This window comes from Lampris incognitus, chromosome 3, assembly GCF_029633865.1.
Source record: "Lampris incognitus isolate fLamInc1 chromosome 3, fLamInc1.hap2, whole genome shotgun sequence".
Taxonomy (NCBI): Eukaryota; Metazoa; Chordata; class Actinopteri; order Lampriformes; family Lampridae; genus Lampris; species Lampris incognitus.
The window spans coordinates 30,774,447-30,793,707 of NC_079213.1; the positions used below are offsets into that span (position 1 = coordinate 30,774,447).

General features: G+C 48.3%; 2 protein-coding genes across 2 annotated transcripts in view; one reads left to right on the plus strand and one right to left on the minus strand.

The window, feature by feature from the left end:
* The window catches only part of LOC130109724 (protein-methionine sulfoxide oxidase mical3b-like), a 38,614-nt gene extending 33,134 nt beyond the window's left edge, over positions 1–5,480 (plus strand). Inside the window, exons 26-34 of the mRNA XM_056276715.1 lie at positions 26–117; positions 311–400; positions 686–736; positions 869–1,114; positions 1,400–1,493; positions 2,008–2,058; positions 2,156–2,255; positions 4,929–5,002; positions 5,110–5,480. Coding sequence (XP_056132690.1) covers positions 26–117; positions 311–400; positions 686–736; positions 869–1,114; positions 1,400–1,493; positions 2,008–2,058; positions 2,156–2,255; positions 4,929–5,002; positions 5,110–5,294 — 983 coding nt within the window. The 3' untranslated portion in view covers positions 5,295–5,480. The remainder of the gene's footprint in view (positions 1–25; positions 118–310; positions 401–685; positions 737–868; positions 1,115–1,399; positions 1,494–2,007; positions 2,059–2,155; positions 2,256–4,928; positions 5,003–5,109) is intronic.
* A 1,749-nt stretch (positions 5,481–7,229) lies between these two features.
* On the minus strand, positions 7,230–19,080 carry lta4h (leukotriene A4 hydrolase). Its single transcript, XM_056276379.1, has 19 exons — positions 18,843–19,080; positions 17,537–17,667; positions 16,497–16,617; positions 16,030–16,098; positions 15,812–15,916; positions 12,470–12,522; positions 11,847–11,919; positions 11,606–11,746; positions 11,466–11,489; positions 10,996–11,066; positions 10,784–10,895; positions 10,524–10,668; positions 10,301–10,404; positions 9,627–9,697; positions 9,451–9,505; positions 9,261–9,356; positions 9,032–9,114; positions 8,433–8,537; positions 7,230–7,845 (listed from the first exon to the last, which is right to left on the minus strand). Exons 1-19 carry the CDS (start codon positions 18,996–18,998, stop codon positions 7,707–7,709), a joined length of 1,854 nt encoding a protein of 617 aa, XP_056132354.1. The 5' UTR covers positions 18,999–19,080; the 3' UTR covers positions 7,230–7,706.
* Positions 19,081–19,261: the final 181 nt, after the last annotated feature.

Genomic DNA, 19,261 nt, shown 5'->3' on the forward strand with positions numbered 1-19,261 from the left:
TCTCTCTTTCTCATTCTCGCCATAGATTCCCAGTTCCTCTGCTCCACATGGGCAGAAGACTCTGAACTGGACTCTTCCGTGGTGGTGCAGAGATGCTCTCTCAACCCAAGAACCAACGTATGACTTTCACTTCCGACCTCTGTCATTTTCGAATACAGACACACGATGATCTAACTCGGCAAACACCGACACGTAATCCAAATAAATGCGTAGTCCGTTCAGCGAATGAATGGTCTTCCTTAAAAGGGAGGGTCAGATGGTCACATGTAGGTCAATCCGAGGTTATAACCAGCCAATTTGCTGTTTGTAGCTACATCTGGAACTGTTCGACCTCACCTCAAACATTCAGAAGGTAACGATAAAGGAGGAGGACGAGCTGGAAATCCAGGCCCACCAGGAGGTAGAAGTACTGACAGATGCAGTCAATACCATGCTGTGGCTGTAGGGGTAGACGGCTGTCGTGGCTTAGACTAGCAGGGTATTGATTTTTGTAGGCGTAATGCTCCTGACCCACACAATGCATTCTGGGAAGAGAGTTTTAAATGTGGCGATATGTGATTTTTAGCGATGTGTGTTAGCGTAGCGTAGCTTTCGTGATTGTGGAGAACCCGTTTAAGGAATTTTATCCCTTTCTCCAAAGTTTTTTCTGTCTTTTTAATTCATGTCTGTTCTCCGTTCCTCCAAGCCGACATATGTGCCTCATGCTCTGGCTTTTAAGCGAGCCTATGCCATTAAGGTAGAGTTGGACACACCGAGTCAGTGACTGGCACCAACACGTTCAGTCTGTTGGACCCACATTACTGTGCTTTAATACGCTGCTCGGTTACACGTCTCCGCTGAGCTGTCCCTGTCCTCGTGCTCCCTGCAGAGGCGGGTGGCAAAGGAGAGAGCCCCTTCCAGGGAGTCGGATGGGGAGTCCTCGTGTCCGACGGAGGTGGTGGGGGTCCTCGTGTGCGGTAAGGAGCCGTCCAGCCTGAGCGTGTCGGAGACCATTTTCCAGGAGGACCGATGCGCTGAGGCGGACGCTCTGGATGCCAGGATCACACAGCGGGTGCAGAGAGCCGCACGCAAGCAGGCCAAGCAGGAGCAGCTCAAGAGACTGCACAAAGCACAGGTGTGTGTGTGTGTGTGTGTGTGTGTGTGTGTGTGTGGCCATGAGGGACGGGGGGTGCCTGCAGCCACACATCCTCTGTCTAACTCTTCCAATGCACAGTGATTGTGTGGGCAAGTCCCCTGTGTGCACACATCACTTGCTGTGGTTGAAGGAGCATTCCTGTGCCTGCTGTGATGTTTGTGTTGTCCAGATATACATATATGTGTGTGTGTGTGTGTGTGTGTGTGTGTGTGTGTGTGTGTGTGTGTGTGTGTGTGTGTGTGTGTGTGTGTGTGTGTGTGACAGATCATCCAGAGGCAGTTGGAGCAGGTGGAGGAGAAGCAGAGACAACTTGAAGAGAGGGGTGTGGCTGTTGAGAAAGCCCTGAGAGGGGAAACTGGTACACACACACACACACACACACACACACACACACACACACACAATTAGATCTGGGTGGTGTTCTATTCTGTTGCCTACTAACACGGGGATTGCCGGTTCGAATCCCCGTGTTACCTCCGGCTTGGTCAGTTGACCCTACAGACGCAATTGGTTGTGTCTGCGGGTGGGAAGCCGGATGTGGGTATGTGTCCTGGTTGCTGCACTAGCGCCTCCTCTGGTCGGTCGGTCGGGGCACCTGTTCAGGGGGGAGGGGGAACTGGGAGGGAATAGCGCTGCGTCCCCTTGGTGAAACTCCTCACTGTCGGGTGAAAAGAAGAGGCATGTGTCGGAGGAGGCATGTGGTAGTCTGCAGCCCTCCCCGGATCGGCAGAGAGGGTGGAACAGCGACCGGGACGGCTCGGAAGAGTGGGGTAGTTGGCCAAATACAACTGGGGAGAAAAGGGAAAAAAAAACAGATTAGGGAATGATGTGGCTTTTTCTTCTTCTTCTTCTTCTCCTCTTTCTTCTTCAAGACTACTGGGGAGACTCCGATGACAACGAGGAGCTGGACCTTCAGCTGAGAGGTAGGTCCACTTTACAGACGGCCTTATTGCTCTCTATTATCAATCCTTTAACAAATGCACATGCCCCCCCCACCCCTCTCTCTCCATGTCTCTGTAGGGATGGGGAAGCTGGACAACCCTGCCCTGATGCAGCAGTGGTTCCAGTTGGTGCAGCAGAAGAACACGCTGATGCGCTACGAATCGGAGCTCATGATATTGTAAGCGTGGCGACTCGGTGATGCGATGTTTTTTAACGATTTGACCTACAAAGCCTTTTGGGTTTATCAGGGTCAAATCAGTATTTTAGATATGAATCTACCAGGGGTGCCCACTACGTCGATTGCGATCGACCAGTAGATCACGAAGGCAGTGCTGGTAGATCTCCATGACATTCCAAAAAAAACTTTTTTTTTTTCCAAGACATTAGCCTATCATCTGTCCTTCATTTGGCATTTGTCTTTTGATTGATGTAAAGGACGGCCAGTCTGCTGTTGCCTAAAACCAAAGATTCTAGAGCGGAACCTAAAACTTTGTTACATTAGGTTACCGTAACAACCAGAGCCCTTCTCGAACGTACCTTGAAGTTCACATGCCCACAACGTGAGCTAACGCAGAACTGCATCGAGCTAGCTAGTTCAACTCTCTAAAAAAAATTCTACTAAAAAGTGAAACAAAACAAAAATTAGTGGGGGAGCCGGACCTAGCAAGAAACAAAAAACGTACCATTTCCATGTGGAATGGGAGGAGGACTTTTTTTTCACCATGTCTTATTCCAAATGCGTTTGTCTCATCTGTCAGTCTAGCATTGCTATCCCAAAGAAAGGAAATGTGGAGAGGCACTTTCGAACTGTTCATAAAAACTATGACAATGACTTCCCTCCGAAAAGCGAGCTGAGAAAGAGAAAGGTGAGGGAACTAAAATCGCAGTTAATCGTGCAGCAGTCAATTTTCACGCAGCCGAATTCAAAGGCAAAGGCAGCCACCGAAGCATCTTTACGTGTGAGTCACTCCATCATTAAGCATAAGACAGCCTTCCAAGATGGAGAGATGATGAAAGAGGCCTTCCTTGAGGCAGCAGATTCGTTGTTTCGGGACTTTAAAAACAAATCAGAAATAATATCTTCAATCAAAGCTCTCCAGTTATCAAGAAATTCTGTCACAAGGCGCTGTGAAGTGATGGGCGATGATTTGACACAGCAGCTTTGGAGGGACATCATGGACTGCAAGTGTTTCTCACTACAATTGGACGAGTCTACGGACATAAGTGATACGGCCCAATTGTGCATTTTCATTCGCATGGTGTTTCAAGATATGACCACAAAAGAGGAGCTGTTAACAATACTAGCCATGAAGGAACACATGCGGGGAGAGGACATTTTTCAGATCTTCAAAAACTTTGTGGATAAAATCCAGCTCCCAGTGTGTAAACTGGTGTCAATCACCACGGACGGTGCGCCTGCTATGGTGGGCTGCTCGAATGGATTTATTGCCAAGTGCAGGGAGGGCGATGCTTTCCCTGACTTCCTTAATTACCATTGCATAATACACCAACAAGCATTATGCGCAAAAATGCTAAACATGAAAGAGATCATGGATGTGGCAACCAAAATCGCCTGTTCTATTCGAGCGAGGTCTCTTCAAAGACGATTGTTTGGTACACATTTGGAAGAGGCCGACTGTAACTACTCTGACCTCTTGCTACACACTGACGTGAGATGGCTTAGTAGAGGGAGATTCTTGCAGAGATTTCGAGAGCTCTGTCCGGAGATTAAGGAGTTTCTCCTTATCACTAAACATGCGGAACACAAGCAACTTAATGACAGTCAGTGGCTGCTAGATTTGGCGTTTTTACTGATTTAACCAACATGTTGAACGAGCTTAATTTAGAGCTGCAAGGAAAAGACAAAAGCGTGGTAAACATGATCAGCTCAGTTAACGCTTTCAAACGGAAAATGCAACTTCTGTTCTCAAAGTTGCAGCGCCGTGATTTGGGAAACTTCCGAAACCTCGCAGCAGAGCTGGAGAAGCAAGGGAGGGCGTGTGCGCAACTTGACAGTGCACGCTACACAGAGCAGATTGAAAATGTCCGGTCAGACTTTGACAAACGGTTTCAAGACTTTGCTTTGCTTGAGCCAATCGCTACATTTATGTGCTACCCATTTGGGGAAGATACAGAGGTGGATTCCCTTGCCTCAAAAATGGCAACACTGTTTCACCTGAACTCGTCTGCAGTGGAGGATGAGATGCTGACAGTACAGGCTGACATTCAGCCAGGGCGCATGGAGAGTTTTGGAACTTACTTACAGAGGACAAGTACCCAAACATGAGGAAATGTGCAACCTCCTTGACGGCATTATTCGGCTCTACTTATTTGTGTGAGTCAGCCTTTTCTCACATGAAGATTATCAAGTCCAAATACCGTTCCACCATGACAGATGATCATTTGGAGGCCTGCTTGAGGCTGGCTACCAGCAGCTACTGTCCGAACTATGCAACCCTATCTGACTCCCTCCAGTGCAGGTCATCCTCAGAGTAGAGAGGTAGAGATCACAAATCTATTTACCACAGCTGTAAAGGTTCGTGCAGTGATGCAATTTCAACATAGTGTAGTAGCAAATGCTTGGTATGATTATTGCCTGTGTAAGGTTCAATATAAATGCAAATCCATTGCAATACTGTATATGTAACACAACATGTATATAAATACACACACTGCATATAAATGTTCATACATATGTAAAACATGTATTGAGTATTTTTATTATTATTTCTAATATGAGTAGATCATTTTGACCTGGTCATTTTAAAAGTAGCTCACGAGTCAAAAAATTGTAGGCACCCCTGATCTAGACTAATGCGCCACAAAACTGTCTGTCACAACACCCCCTCAGTGCGCGAGAGCTGGAGCTGGAAGACAGGCAGAGTCGCCTTCAGCAAGACTTGCGAGAGAGGATGGCTGTGGATGGTATGGCACACACACACACACACACACGTGCACACTTACTAATAAAAGTACCGCATGGTTACATGTGAGATCATGTGTTTTTAGTCTCCACCACTGTCTGTTTTCAGACCATTTGAAAGGGGAGGCGGAGTTGGCGGAGGAGCGCCTGATCCTGGAGGAGATGCTGGAGGTGGTGGAGCAGAGAGATGCACTCGTGGGCCTGCTGGAGGAGCAGCGTCTGCAGGAGCGCCAGGAGGACAGGGACCTGGAGACCATCATGCTGTCCCGAGGCCTGGGCCTCCACTGGGCCTAAGCTCCTCCACTCCTCCTCCTCCTCCTCCTATCGACTCCATGCCCCCCACCCCCTCTCTACTGAAGCCTTATCGCCCAACTGCCTTGCCGCCACATTTCATCTCCTGTGTCCTGCCGACCCTAACCAAGGAAGGAAGGAAGGTGACCGCCCCACCACTTATAGATGCCAAACCCCCCCCAAAACTGGTGCCCCCCGACTCAGTGCTTGATGAGCCTTTGGAGGAGACCCTTTCACTCATCCCTACTAATGTGAGAGGTGTAATTTGCAAAATGTTACTACTTTGATTTAATGTATTTTATGTCACAAGGCACACAGCTGTTTTTTTTCCCACGACTTTTGTTTCTTTGACTTTATATGTTGTATAATAAATAATTTACATTCGCTTCTTTGTCTTTCCTAAAACACTTCAATATCAGTGGGGGGGGGGGGGGGTCGGTTGGTTGCGTTTATAATACAGCCCAAGTAATGCTATCGTCATTATGAGACGGCTCAGTCAGTTGAGACTGAAGGGGTCACTTGTTAAAACTGCACTCATGACCTCAGTAAGTGTGTTTGGTTATGTCGGTTCAGCCTCTGAACAAAGTCTGAGAGACTTCCTCCGGACGCCGGCTCTCAAAACAGACCGGGAGAGTACCTGATGGGCCCAGTTTTCTCCAACATGATGTTCTCCTTGAGTTGCTGGGGTCAAATGCCGGTTTCGCTTGCCTGAGATTTCACCCTCGATACAGATCACACCTTATAAAGGATCGCGGGGGCGTTCCAACACCTCTAAGTGACGTAGGACAGGGTCAGCCAGATACATTTGTGTCACCAACGTGCATCGGGCCGATTTAAAAATGTTCAAACCGGTTTGATATTAAACGCCGGACGGAGCTGGTGTACCGAACTTGACCACTAGGTGTCGCACTTGACTCAGCCGCCGCCGCTCCCGAGTGGAACATGAGACTTGCGTGTAGCCGCTTACCGGTACATGGCGTTTTTATTTCTCAACCATTCAACTGAACTTTTCTTGTTCTAAACATAATCGTACTAAATGAAATGACACTTCCGCCTCGTGCGACTGGAGAAAATATCAAATCTCGCCTGTGTTTTTTGACTGTGTTTCACCTCTTTTGTCGACTTCGTGTCCACAATGTTCCCATATCCGTTGGCGCAGGTTTCGCTTTCACTTTGACACCAAATATGCCATGTCTCCTCGCTCTCGTCTCTCTTCGTGTTCCTCTAGCGAGTCTGAAGAGACTATTACGTCATCGAGAAAAGTAATAACTTCCTGAAGGTTTAATCCAGTCATTACTTTCTCCACAGTCCGTTGAAATGTTGCTGGTGAATTGGCAAGGCCCTGCGGCATTCTCCGAAATTGCCACGCACCAAAGCGGGTGGTAAACGCTGCCCTGGGCCGGTCAGATGGCTCCACCTCTAGTTGATGGTACCCACTTTTAAAATCAAGTGATTTAAGATTAACCACGTCTCAGATCCTGATGACGCTCCCCCCGCTGCCACTGATGACCGCAGGGGGCAGGATGCTGATCTTCAGGCTCAAATAATGCAACTCAAAGCCTGCAGCACAATACATGGCTCCTCCGATACTTCTTTTCACCTGACAGTGAGGCATTTCGCCGGGGGGGAGGACGTAGCGCGTGGGAGGATCACACTATTCCCCCCAGTTCCCCCTCCCCCCTGAACAGCCCCCCCCCCGACCAACCAGAGGAGGCGCTAGTGCAGCGACCAGGACACATCCCCACATCCGGCTTCCCCACGGTGTCTGTAGGGACGCACGATCAACCTGGAGATAACGCGGAGATTCAAACCGGCGATCCCCGTGTCGGAATAGGTTACCAGACGCCCACTCCATTCTACTTTTGCCTCCAATCTCAATCTGACAAATACGTGGTTAAGAAAAGAAAAACTGACGAGTTTCGGATGTAAAATCCCTCATTTGGTTTATAGTATTTAACAGATATTGAAATCTCAGTATAACCGTAACATTTTTCTGAAAATGTGAAAAAGGTGCACCTTTGATCAGAAATGCACATATTTTGTGGATGACTAAACAGTTGGAGTTGTACTGAGATGATAATGTGATTAAGAAAAGAAGCTCAACAGCCTTCATTCAGACTCAGGACCGGGTTTCATTAGCACACACATGCTCCAGACAGAACCTTTATTCCCTTGTAAAACCAGCAAGTCTGCTCTTTGCCCTGAGATGCATAGATTTCCGATGTACACAAAAACTCAGAACAAATTAAAAATTAAACCGAGAGTCCAGTTAGCAATACATCCCCCCTGCCTTGCCAAGTAGAGAAAACGAGGATAAAAAAGGAAGGGAAACGACTAAGTGATTTTGATTCGTCGGTAGTGCTTGTAGAAGCATCGTAGGGTTTTCGGACCCCCTCGTGCCCTGGCGGAGCGGATTTACAAGCTCGTGCTCTGGTTTGAATCCACTTTCAGGTCTTTGGCCACCAGGTCGGCCGTCACCGGGTGCATGGTGGCCCTGTGGGCCAGGAATGTACGCACGGTCTCCTCACGGTACTTGTCAAAATTGTACACCTCTCTGAAAGGAGAAAAGAGTCAGGGACGTGGGATGGATTTCCCTGGTTCTCAACGGTGGAATCATAACTGGAAGTGTATGCAGTTCTTGTTTTTTTTTTTTGTGGATTCCCCCCCCCCTTTTTTTTTCTCTCCAATCGTACCCCGGCCAATTATCCCACTCTTCCGAGCCGTCCCGTTCGCTGCTCCACCCCCTCTGCTGATCCAGGGAGGGCTGCAGACTACCACATGCCTCCTCCCACACATGTGGAGTCGCCAGCCGCTTCTTTTCACCTGACAGTGAGGAGTTTCACCAGGGGGACGTAGCGCATGGGAGGATCACATTATTCCTCCCCAGTCCCCCCCCATCCCTGACAGGCACCCCGAGCAACCAGAGGAGGTGCTAGTGCAGCAACCAGGACACATACCCACATCCGGCTTCCCACCCGCAGACACGGTCAACTGTGTCTGTAGGGACGCCCGACCAAGCCGGAGGCCACACGGGGATTTGAACTGGCGATCCCCGTGCTGGTAGGCAACGGAATAGACCGGGATACCTGTGTGTATGCAGTTCTGTCAGGTGTTTTCTGCTGCACAGCAGAACTGAAGTACCTGAAGAGAGGGCGTGTGAACTTCATCCTTCCCTGATCTGTTGCCATCTTCAATGCCAAGGGAACAGCCTCCTCCGATCTGGACTTCACACACAGCCGCAGCCACCTTAGGGAGCCACACACACACACACACACACACACACACACACACACAGGTATGTTCATCATGACGTGGGTCCTGGTCCAAGTGACCTAGTGCAGTGACCAGGACACATACCCACATCCGACTCCCCACCCACAGACACGGCCAATTGTGTCTGTAGGAACGCCCGACCAAGCCAGAGGTAACATGGGGATTCAAACCGGCGATCCCCGTGTTGGTAGGCAACAGAACAGACTGCCACGCTACCCGGACATCCTCACAAAGGTGAGTTTTGATTTCATTATCATCTCATTTTCATCGTGTTACTGATGAACACAGGTTCGATCGTGCCTTACCACTAGTTTGTCTTGAACCCGGGTAGAAACGAAGGTCGGCTTTGATTTTGTTATGGCCTCATTTTTGTCAAGGAAACGAGGACACGGACAAGCTTTTTTCAGTCATTGCTCCCATCAACAAAATTAACACCGATTGCACAGACGGTTTCAAGCGGAGCTCACCTGAAACGGATCTCTGCGTTTGTACAGTCGTTGAATTTGTACACTTGCTGCATCTTCCTCACATGGCCCAAGGGGAGGGCTTCCTGGAGGAATAGCTGCAGTTAATCATGCTGGTCATTTCCTTATAACTTAGAAAGTTTTTCCCCCACTGGGTATTCGGGGACAACAGCAGATCTACATGATCTACGGCAAAAAAACATGGCGACCTTTTGAACAACGTGGGTTTTACCTCCTGAAGAAGGAGGGACAGGAACTCAATGAGCTGGTGGGAGGAGAGAATCTTCACATCCGCTTCCTTGAAACCCCCCAAATCACCGTCTTTGGCCTGAAAGTAGAAGATATAAATACCAAGAGAGAAGCAACATTGTATCCGACTGTCAGGACGTCGTAACTGTCCAATTCCCCGCCGTGGACCTTACCTTCACCCATCTCTGGCACAGAGCAATGCATGCATCCGCCAAGGTCGTGTCATACCTAGGACGAGAAGTTTGCAAAAAAGACCGGACATGAATGGATATAACAATTAAAATGATGACAACAGACTTGACAAGGTGATTTGGCAGAAGACAGGGTGGGATCCATACAGTGCACTCACTGTGGTTTGACAGGAGGCATCCCGGGAGTGTTCATCCAGGCATTCCAGTCCACTTTTTCCAGAATGTCAACCTAAGATAACAACAAAGGTTATTTTTTCTTTTGTTTTTTTTTGGAGGGGGGGGGATTCCCCCCTTTTACTCCCCAATTGTACCCAGCCAATTACCCCCCTCTTCCGAGCCATCCCGGTCACTGCTCCACCCCCTCTGCCGATCCGGGGAGGGCTGCAGACTACCACATGTCTCCTCCGATACATGTGAAGCCACAGCCACTTCTTTTCACCTGACAGTGAGGAGTTTCACCAGGGGGATGTAGGTCGTGGGAGGATCACACTATTACTCCCAGTTCCCCCTCCCCCCCCTGAACCGGCGCCCGGACCGACCAGAGGAGGTGCTAGTGCAGCGACCAGGACACATACCCAACATCCGGCTTCCCACCCGCAGACACGGCCAATTGTGTCTGTAGGGACGCCCGACCAAGCCAGAGGTAACACGGGGACTCGAACCGCCGATACCCGTGTTGGTAGGCAACGGAATAGACCGCCACGCCACCCGGACGCCCCGGTTATTTTTTCCTTAACGTTTTGAAACGCGTCCAGTATTACTGTCAGTAAATGTGAGAACACTGGGATGTCTTATTGAGAAGCACACACGAGCGAGCCATAGTGTTGGTGACCTTGTCTCTGAAGTAGGTGAACAGGTAGTTCTTCCACTCCTCTGTGGTGACACTGCTGTAGGCGAACAGCTGGATGTAAGACTTGACAAAACCCATGAACACCTCTGGAAAAACAACCACACAGCCCATTACCGACCAAACTCAGTAAGTACATTGTCTTGAATGTCCGCAGAAACCCGTTTTTCATCATTTTCAAAGCTTTTACATAAAACCTTCATCTTACCTGGACCACCCATGAGCTGCTCCAGGTGGTAGAGCAGAGCGAAGCCCTTCTCATAGGGCACAGAGGAGAAGGCGTCATCGGGATTCACCTCGTGCAGGTTGGGCACTAGGTTGGTCAAGGCATTATCGGCACCGAAGGTGTTAATCTGGACAACAAGGGTAGCAAGTGTCAGGAGGTTCAGGACAAACTTAAAGACACACGCCATGCACATATAAACACAGTGTCGGGAAAGCTGAGCGAGTCTGCATACAGGGCCTTACCGAATCCTGTAGTTCCTTCCAGCCTCCCATTGCTTTAAACTGCCTGAACTGCTCACTCTCCATGCACCTGCCAATCATCCGCTCCAGATAGACGGTGTGGCCCTCATTCAACCTGGTGCCAAAATGTCGAAATCAGAATTACCTCTGCGAAGAGAATACCGTCGTCAAAACACTTTCATGGAAATGCAGTGCCATGTTTTCACTGAACGTACCAGAAGTGTTCCCAGGTCTTATTAGTCACCAGGTTACCGGTCCAACTGTGGGAGATCTCATGGGCAATAACCTGTCAAGAGGTACAACAGAGTTATCAACTATATGTGTGTATGTATACACACATTATATACAGATATAGAAATGTATGTATGCATGTATATTATATATATGTGTGTGTATATATATATATATATAGATCTCTCTCTCTCTCTCTCTCTCTCTCTCTCTCTCTCTCTCTCTCTCTCTCTCTCTCTCTCTCTCTCTCTCTCTCTCTCTCTCTCTCTCTCTCTCTCTCTCTCTCTCGATAGATAGATAGATAGATAGATAGATAGATAGATAGATAGATAGATAGATAGATAGATAGATAGATAGATAGATAGATAGATAGATAGATAGATAGATAGATAGATAGATATTCATATATGCACCAACACCATGCATGGACGATATAGGAAATATATCTACATACATTTGACAGAGACCGGTCCCCAGCCTGCAAGACAAGGAAATGATGGACTTATTGAAAAAAACGTATCAAGCAGCCAAAATATGTAGACTGCCAGTTAGGGTATGGAGTGTTTTTTGGTGTGTTCTGTGTATGTCCCTTACGAGCAGGGTAGGGGTGGCGAAGGTGAGGCAGGGGTTCTCCATGCCTCCGTAGGGGAAGGAGGGCGGCAGCACCAGGATGTCATACTGGCCCCACACGTACGGCCCCGCCAGGTCCTCCGCCGTCTTCAACATGGTCTCTGTCTGAGGGGGACAAACGCACGGGACACAGACAGTGCCGGCTGTGCATCCTCAAGAAACACAACAGAGTTCATTGTCATTGTTGGTGGAGAAAGAGACTCACCTCGGAGAACTCAAAAGCTGCGCTGTCCACAAACTCCTTCTCAGACCAGACGCGGGACCTTGGCCCAATCTCTCTTGTGAAGAGAGACAAAATTCGGTAACACTTTAGTATGGGGAACATAAAAAAACTTAATTACTAGTGAATTAGTAATGATCAAGATATCACTTTAGTATGGGGAACATATTCTAAGTAACAAAAACTTAATTTACAGCAATTTAACACTATTGACACTTGTAGTTTTGTGTTTTGTTATGTAAGAACAGACCATATTCATAAGTGTTAGTAAGGGAGAATAACTCTTCTTGTGGTACTACCACCTTATAAAGTCCATACTAAGCAAAGCATATTGAGATGGTACTACTAATAAGCAATAATTCTGAGGTTATAGAGGGAAAACTCATAGTTAATGGCTTACTGGTTGTATAATAAGGCCAATAAGGCATTAATGAGTACGTAATAATGACCAATTAAGAGCCAATATGTTGCTAATTTGCATGCTAATAAGCATCTAATTAATGGTGACTACGTTCCCCATACTAAAGTGTTACCCAAAATTCACTTATTAGCTAATGTAGTGGACTTGAGCCAACTCCCAAGATGAATAAAGAAACTGTGATATTCACCTGCTCTCTAGTGCTCCAGCGACGATGGCAATAAGATAAGAAGGCATAGGCACCTGGGGGGTGGGGGTGGGGGGGAGTGGAGGACAAAGATCAGAAGGTAAGGACAAGCCTGCCTGCTTTGACTGCACTGAATGGAGAGTTTTTGAGGCTGCACCTACAGACCTGGACGAACTTACTGACACTGTGACATCTTACATCAGCTTTTGTGAGGACATGTGTGCCCACCAAAACTTTCCACACCTTCAGTAACAATAAGCCCTGGTTCACAGCAAAACTCAGGCAGCTCCGTCAGGCCAAGGAAGAGGCCTTCAGGAACGGAGACAGGATCCTCTACAACCAAGCCAGAAACACTCTGGCAAAGGGGATCAGAGTAGCCAACAGGGGCTACACTGAAAAGCTGAAAAACAGGTTTTACGCTAACTATCCTGCATCTGTGTGGAGAGGCCAGCAGGACATTACCAACTACAGGAGACACCCCCCCCCCCCCGCCGAGAACCATCAACTGGCCGACGAACTGAACAGGTTTTACTGCAGGTTTGATAAGCCCACTCTCATACCCCTCACCATCTCCAGCCATATCACACAGCCAACTGCACCCCCTGCCAGCCACTCCCCCCCCCCACACACACACACATACACCTGCACTCAGGATCTGTGAAGACGATGTGTGTCAGCTCTTCCAGAAACAGAAGACCAGGAAGGCACCAAGTCTGGATGACTTGTCTCCCTCCTGTCTTAAAGTCTATGCTGACCAGCTGGCCCCCATCTTCACACTGATCTTCAGCAGATCACTGGAGCTGTGTGAAGTCCCCTCCTGCTTCAAGAGCTCCACTACCATCCCGGTCCCCAAGAAACCCCGTATCACAGGATTAAATGACTACAGGCCCATTGCCCTAACGTCTGTGGTCATGAAATCCTTCGAGAGACTGCTGCTGGCCTACCTGAAGGAAATCACAGGCCCCCTGCTCGACCCCCAGCAGTTTGTCTACTGGGCAAACGGATCAGTGGATGATGCAGTTATCATAGGACTGCACTACATCCTGCAACACCTCGACTCCCCAGAGACATACACAAGGGTCCTGTTTGTGGACTTCAGTTCAGCGTTCAACACCATCGCCCCAGACATCCTCCACTCCAAACTCACCCGGCTCACTGTACCAGCCCCCATCTGCCAGTGGATCATAAACTTCCCGACATACAGGAGACAGCAGGTGAGGCTGGGGAAAATCACATCCAGCACCCCAATCAGCACCGGCGCCCCGCAGGGATGTGTGCTCTCCCCTCTGCTCTACTTCCTCTACACCAGTGTTTCTCAACCCAGTCCTAAAGGAACCCCTATCCTGCAGATTTTCATTGTAACCCTACATAGGTAGCCCTGCTTATACTTACTCAACCAGTCATCTCATAGCACTTAATTATGCAAGGTGTGCAAACTCAGACATTCATTGCTGATTGGTTGAATAACTACAAACAGGTACCTATTCAGGATTGCAAAGAAAATCTGCAGGATAGGGGGTCCTTGAGGACTGGGTTGAGAAACACTGCTCTACACAAATGACTGCACCTCAGGAGACCCGTCTGTTAAACTCCTGAAGTTTGCGGACGACACAACCATCATCGGCCTCATCCAGGATGGTGACGAGTCTGCATATAGGAGGGTTTCCATGCAACATCATCACAGAGATGCGTACGCAGCTAGGGGGCAGAAAGCAGCTACAGCGCAGAGATTTTAACCAAGATAGAGCTCAGATACAGCAGAGATGACGCGCAGTGGTTGTGCAATAAACTGCACAAACCGCCAAAAGGATGGGTGGAAAATGTTCAACATTTTCATTGCTGAACCGCTTTGGTAGCTCTCAAAAGATTATGCGTCTTATAATCTTTTGAGAGCTACCAAAGCGGCTTTGCCCCCTGGCTGCGCATGCACCCAGTAATGTTTGTAAACAGGAAACCCGACTATAGGCGCGAGGTTGATCAGCTGGCCCTCTGGTGAAGCCATAAAAACCTGGAGCTGAACACGCTCAAAACTGTGGAGATGACAGTAGACTTCGGGAGAAGCACCCCAACACTGCCCCCCCCCCACCATAATCAACAGCACGGTGTCTGTGGTGAAAACCTACAGATTTCTGGGTTCCACAATCTCCCAGAACCTAAGGTGGGCATCCAACATAGACACAATCATCAAAAAAGCCCAGCAGAGGATGTACCTTCTTCGACAGCTCAGGAAGTTCAACCTGCCTCAGGGACTGCTGATTCAGTTCTACACTGTAGTAATCCAGTCTGTTCTCTGCACACCCATCACTGTCTGGTTTGGTTCGGCCACCAAACAGGACAGGGACAGACTACAACGGAAAGTCAGTACTGCAGAGAAAATCACTGGTGCCAACCTGCCCTCCATTCAGGATTTATACACCTCCAGACTCAGGAAACGTGCAGGCAACATCACTGCAGACCCATCACGCCCTGGTCACAACCTGTTCCCAGGTCCTTTCCGTGTGGAGTTTGCATGTTCTCCCCATGTCTGCGTGGGCTTTCTCCGGGTGCTTCGGTTTCCTCCCACCATCAAAAAAACATGCATGTTAGGGTTAGTACTCCTGTCTGTGCCCCTGACCGAGGCATGGCAAGACGAACTGGAGTTGGTCCCCGGGCACTGCACGGCGGCTGCCCACTGCTCCTAGCTACACAGCCAAGACGGGTTAAATGCAGTGAAAGAATTTCCCCACGGGGATCAATAAAGCAATAATAAAAAAAAAAAAGTTCCAACTCCTCCCCTCTGGTAGGCGCTACAGAGCACTGTACCCCAGAACGACCAAATGTAAAAACAGTTTCTTTCCACGGGCAGTCACTCTGATGGAACGCTTAACATTGTCATAACAAATCTATGCAGACTGTGTATCATGTATATTGTACATATACATGTATACTCTGTCATGTCCACCTACCTCATGTGTGTAAGTAACCTGCTAACATATTTATTCACTGCACCACTGCCTCGCTGTTGTACCTGTATATAGCCATTCCTTGTATAGACTCCTGGAGATTGTTGTGCTGTTATTCTATGTAAGTACACTGAGAGCCACGAAAACCGGAGTCAAATTCCATATATGTGCAAACATACATGGCCAAATAACGATGATTCTGATAGAAGGACAAATAAGGTTGATGGAGATGAAATTGTGTTTATCCTTGTCGAACACGTATGTGATGTTAATATGTGATGTTAGAGATGACAGAAAACACTTGCCGGGTCACTAGTGTTGCTTTAAACACCTCAGATTAAAACAAAATCAAGATATTACGGAGTGATGTCACACATCCGCCAGAGGAAGAAGAGAAACTGACTGGTTGTCTGAAGCGGTAGATAATCCGGCTGCTGTCCTGGGGGTCAGCCTTGTGTCCGTCACGCACGGCGCTCATCACTGCCACCAGCTCCTTGGGAACAGAAACCTGGAGCCATGCAACATAATACGATCACACCAACTTCACACGTCCCACTTTAAAAAGGGTTGTCTTTGTTTCTCCATTGAGTGTGTGTGTGTGTATGAGGGTGTGTGTGTTACCTGAGCGTAGTAGGTGTGCTTCACAGAGGGGCTGTCCTGGCATGGGACCATGCTCCTGCAGTGAGTGGCCTGGATGGAGTTGCAACAGGAGGTCAGTATCTAGGACTCTAAACATTATTACCTGCTACTATTATAAAACCATCGCACACATGGCCTATTATTAGTGAGAGCAGGTAAAGGTCAAGGTCCTGCTGGAAAGCTTATCGGCTCAAAACTGCACCTTTGGACGCATAACATGACACAAAAGAGGGAGAAGGTTGGTGGTGAAACAAGAAAACACCACCCGGATTAAAGTAGAACAGAAAACCACTGATGACTTCAGTCAGGCGGTCCAGTTTCAACACGTATACCAAAGAAAACCAGCCAACCATCACCATCAAGTCTGCAGTAAATGTGTGTGTGTGTGTGTGTGTGTGTGTGTACTGATGTGTATGCACTGTGAAATATGATGTACAAGTGAAGATCACCTGGCACTGGCTGAAGAGGTAAGGGTGCTTCTTCCCCGCGGTCTGTTCAGGTGTAAGCCACTGCAGGGCAGATGCATTTGGGGAGGTTTGATAGCTCACCTCTACGATCACCTGCTGCCCCCTGATAAAACACACACACACACACACACACACACACACACACACACACACACACACACACACACACACACACACACACACACAAAACACAGTAATTACATTGTGTGTCTAGTCAGGGACTTGGCCAATTACCCCACTCTTCCGAGCCGTCCTGGCCGCTGCTCCACCCCCTCTGCCGATCTGGGGAGGGCCACAGACTACCACATGCCTCCTCCCATACATGTGGAGCTGCTTCTTTTCACCTGACAGTGAGGAGTTTCACCAGGGGGACGTAGTGCGTGGGAGGATCATGCTATTCTCCCCAGTTCCCCTCCGCCCCGAACAGGCGCCCTGACCGATGAGAGGAGGCGCTTAGTGCAGCGACCAGGACACATACCCGCATCCGGCTTCCCACCCGCAGACACGGCCGATAGGAGGGTTTCCATGCAACGTCATCACAGAGATGCGTACACAACTAGTGGGCAGAAAGCAGCTACAGCGCAGAGATTTTAACCGAGCTAGAGCTCAGATACAGCAGAGGTGACATGCAGCTGTTGTGCAATAAATGGCACAAACCGCCAAAAGGATGGGTGGAAAATGTTCAACATTTTCGTTGTTGAACCGCTTTGGTAGTAGCTCTGTGCATCTCATAATCTTTTGAGAGCTACCAAAATGGTTTTGCTCCCTGGCTGCGCACACCCAGTAATGTCTGTAAACAGGAAACTCGTCTATTGTGTCTGTAGGGACGCCTGACCAAACCGGTGGTAACACGGGGATTCGATCACCGTCCCTGTGTTGGTAAGCAAGGGTATAGACCGTTATACTACCCGGACGCCCGTCCGGTCAGGTTTAAATAAAAATAAATCACCCGTACATCAAACCGAGGAGTTAGCCACTGTGTGAGATATGAGATGTGGGAGCGAGGTGAAGAGCGAGGTCACCTGGAGAGGTCGAAGGGCAGGGTGATCTCCAGAGGGGTCCCCATGAAGCTGTGCTTGGCTCCCATGGCAAACTGTGCCTCCTGTCCATTGGCCGTCACCTTGGATATCTTCAGATCTTTGGTGTCCAGCGTCTACAGGAGGGAGGGAGGGAGAGGAGGAAGACACATTGACGAAGAGACAGAAGCAGAAGTGGGGCAACTGTTGGGTTACCAGAAATTATAATGGACCACTGTCAAATTCACTGCGATTTCTTAATGTTGACGTGTTATTGCTCTTTTTCTTACGGGAAACTCTGTGTTTGTCATGTCGTTCAGCCACATTACAGATAGAGAGAGGGTTTTAAGACGCACATCTGACGAAAGCAGCTGCGGAGGTCGAGCGATGAGGTGCTAACGGAATGATTTATTTTCTCTTTTACAATGACAATGTTTACTTTGTATGTATATGTGCAGTCAAAAAAACTATACCAATCCACTATCTATCCCAAATCAACTCCACGTCCCCAGTAACGTCTGCTATATCCCAAATTTATGTCTTCTATATCCCAAATTTGTCTTCTATATCCCAGATTTATGTCTTCTATATCCCAAATGTATGTCTTCTATATCCCAGATTCATGTCTTCTATAGCCCAAATGTATGTCTGCTATATCCCAGATTTATGTCTTCTATATCCCAAATGTATGTCTTCTATATCCCAGATTCATGTCTTCTATATCCCAAATTTATGTCTGCTATATCCCAGATTTATGTCTGCTATAGCCTGGATTTATGTCCTCCATATCCTGGCTGCCTCAGTGCCATGACTGGGCAAACTGGGAGAGGCAGACGCACAGATAAACTCAGACGGGTCATTTTCAGGTTGGTCATCTTCCCAAACGTTTCATAACAATTCCATAAATAAATATATGGATATGAATCTAACAATCAGAATTTACAAATCTGAGCTGCACCTGGGAGAGAACTCTCACCGTGTCAAACCCTGACCTAAGTCCACACACACACACACACACACACACACACACACACACACACGTTTCTTGCTGCTGGAACTTAGACTTGACGTCAAAGTCCAAGACAGATGGCACCACAAACGTCATATTTAATATCCGAGTTTGGTTTAGGAAAGCGGGTTTTAGACAGGGCTGACCCTCTCTTTTAGCAACCGGCTGGTTGTGCAGCCAAGGTGGGCTGTGTGGGCAGCCCCGCGTATAGAAACCCGCACTACGCTGTGGGGCTGCGCAACGGGCATAGATGAGCTTTTTAGGCTATAGCTAATACAGACCCGGCGGTGGTCGGTACCGTACCAGAGACGACAAACGATCCTCCAGGACTTCGACGGTGAGGGCCACCTTCCCCCGGAGAACATGGCTGTCAAAATCCACATGGTAGGTGACATTCAGATGCTTCGTAACGCACTTGGTGAAGGAGGAGAAGGAGCACGGGTCCGAGGATGACGCCATTGTTGTTCAGGGTACAAGCAGAGAGAAGAGGAAGAGAGAGAGGAGGTCCAGCCTGCCTGTGCCAGCCGGTTTATGAACTACAAACCGCTCTCAGTGCATCCCTCTTATAAAACCCCCCCCCCACTGCGTTGCACTTTGGGAGTTGGAGTTTAAATTGGCACGGATGTGGCGTTATGGCTTTGACGCAAATAATAATAATAATGATGATATAACAATAATACTGTTATTATTATTATTAATAATAATAATAATAACAATACTCT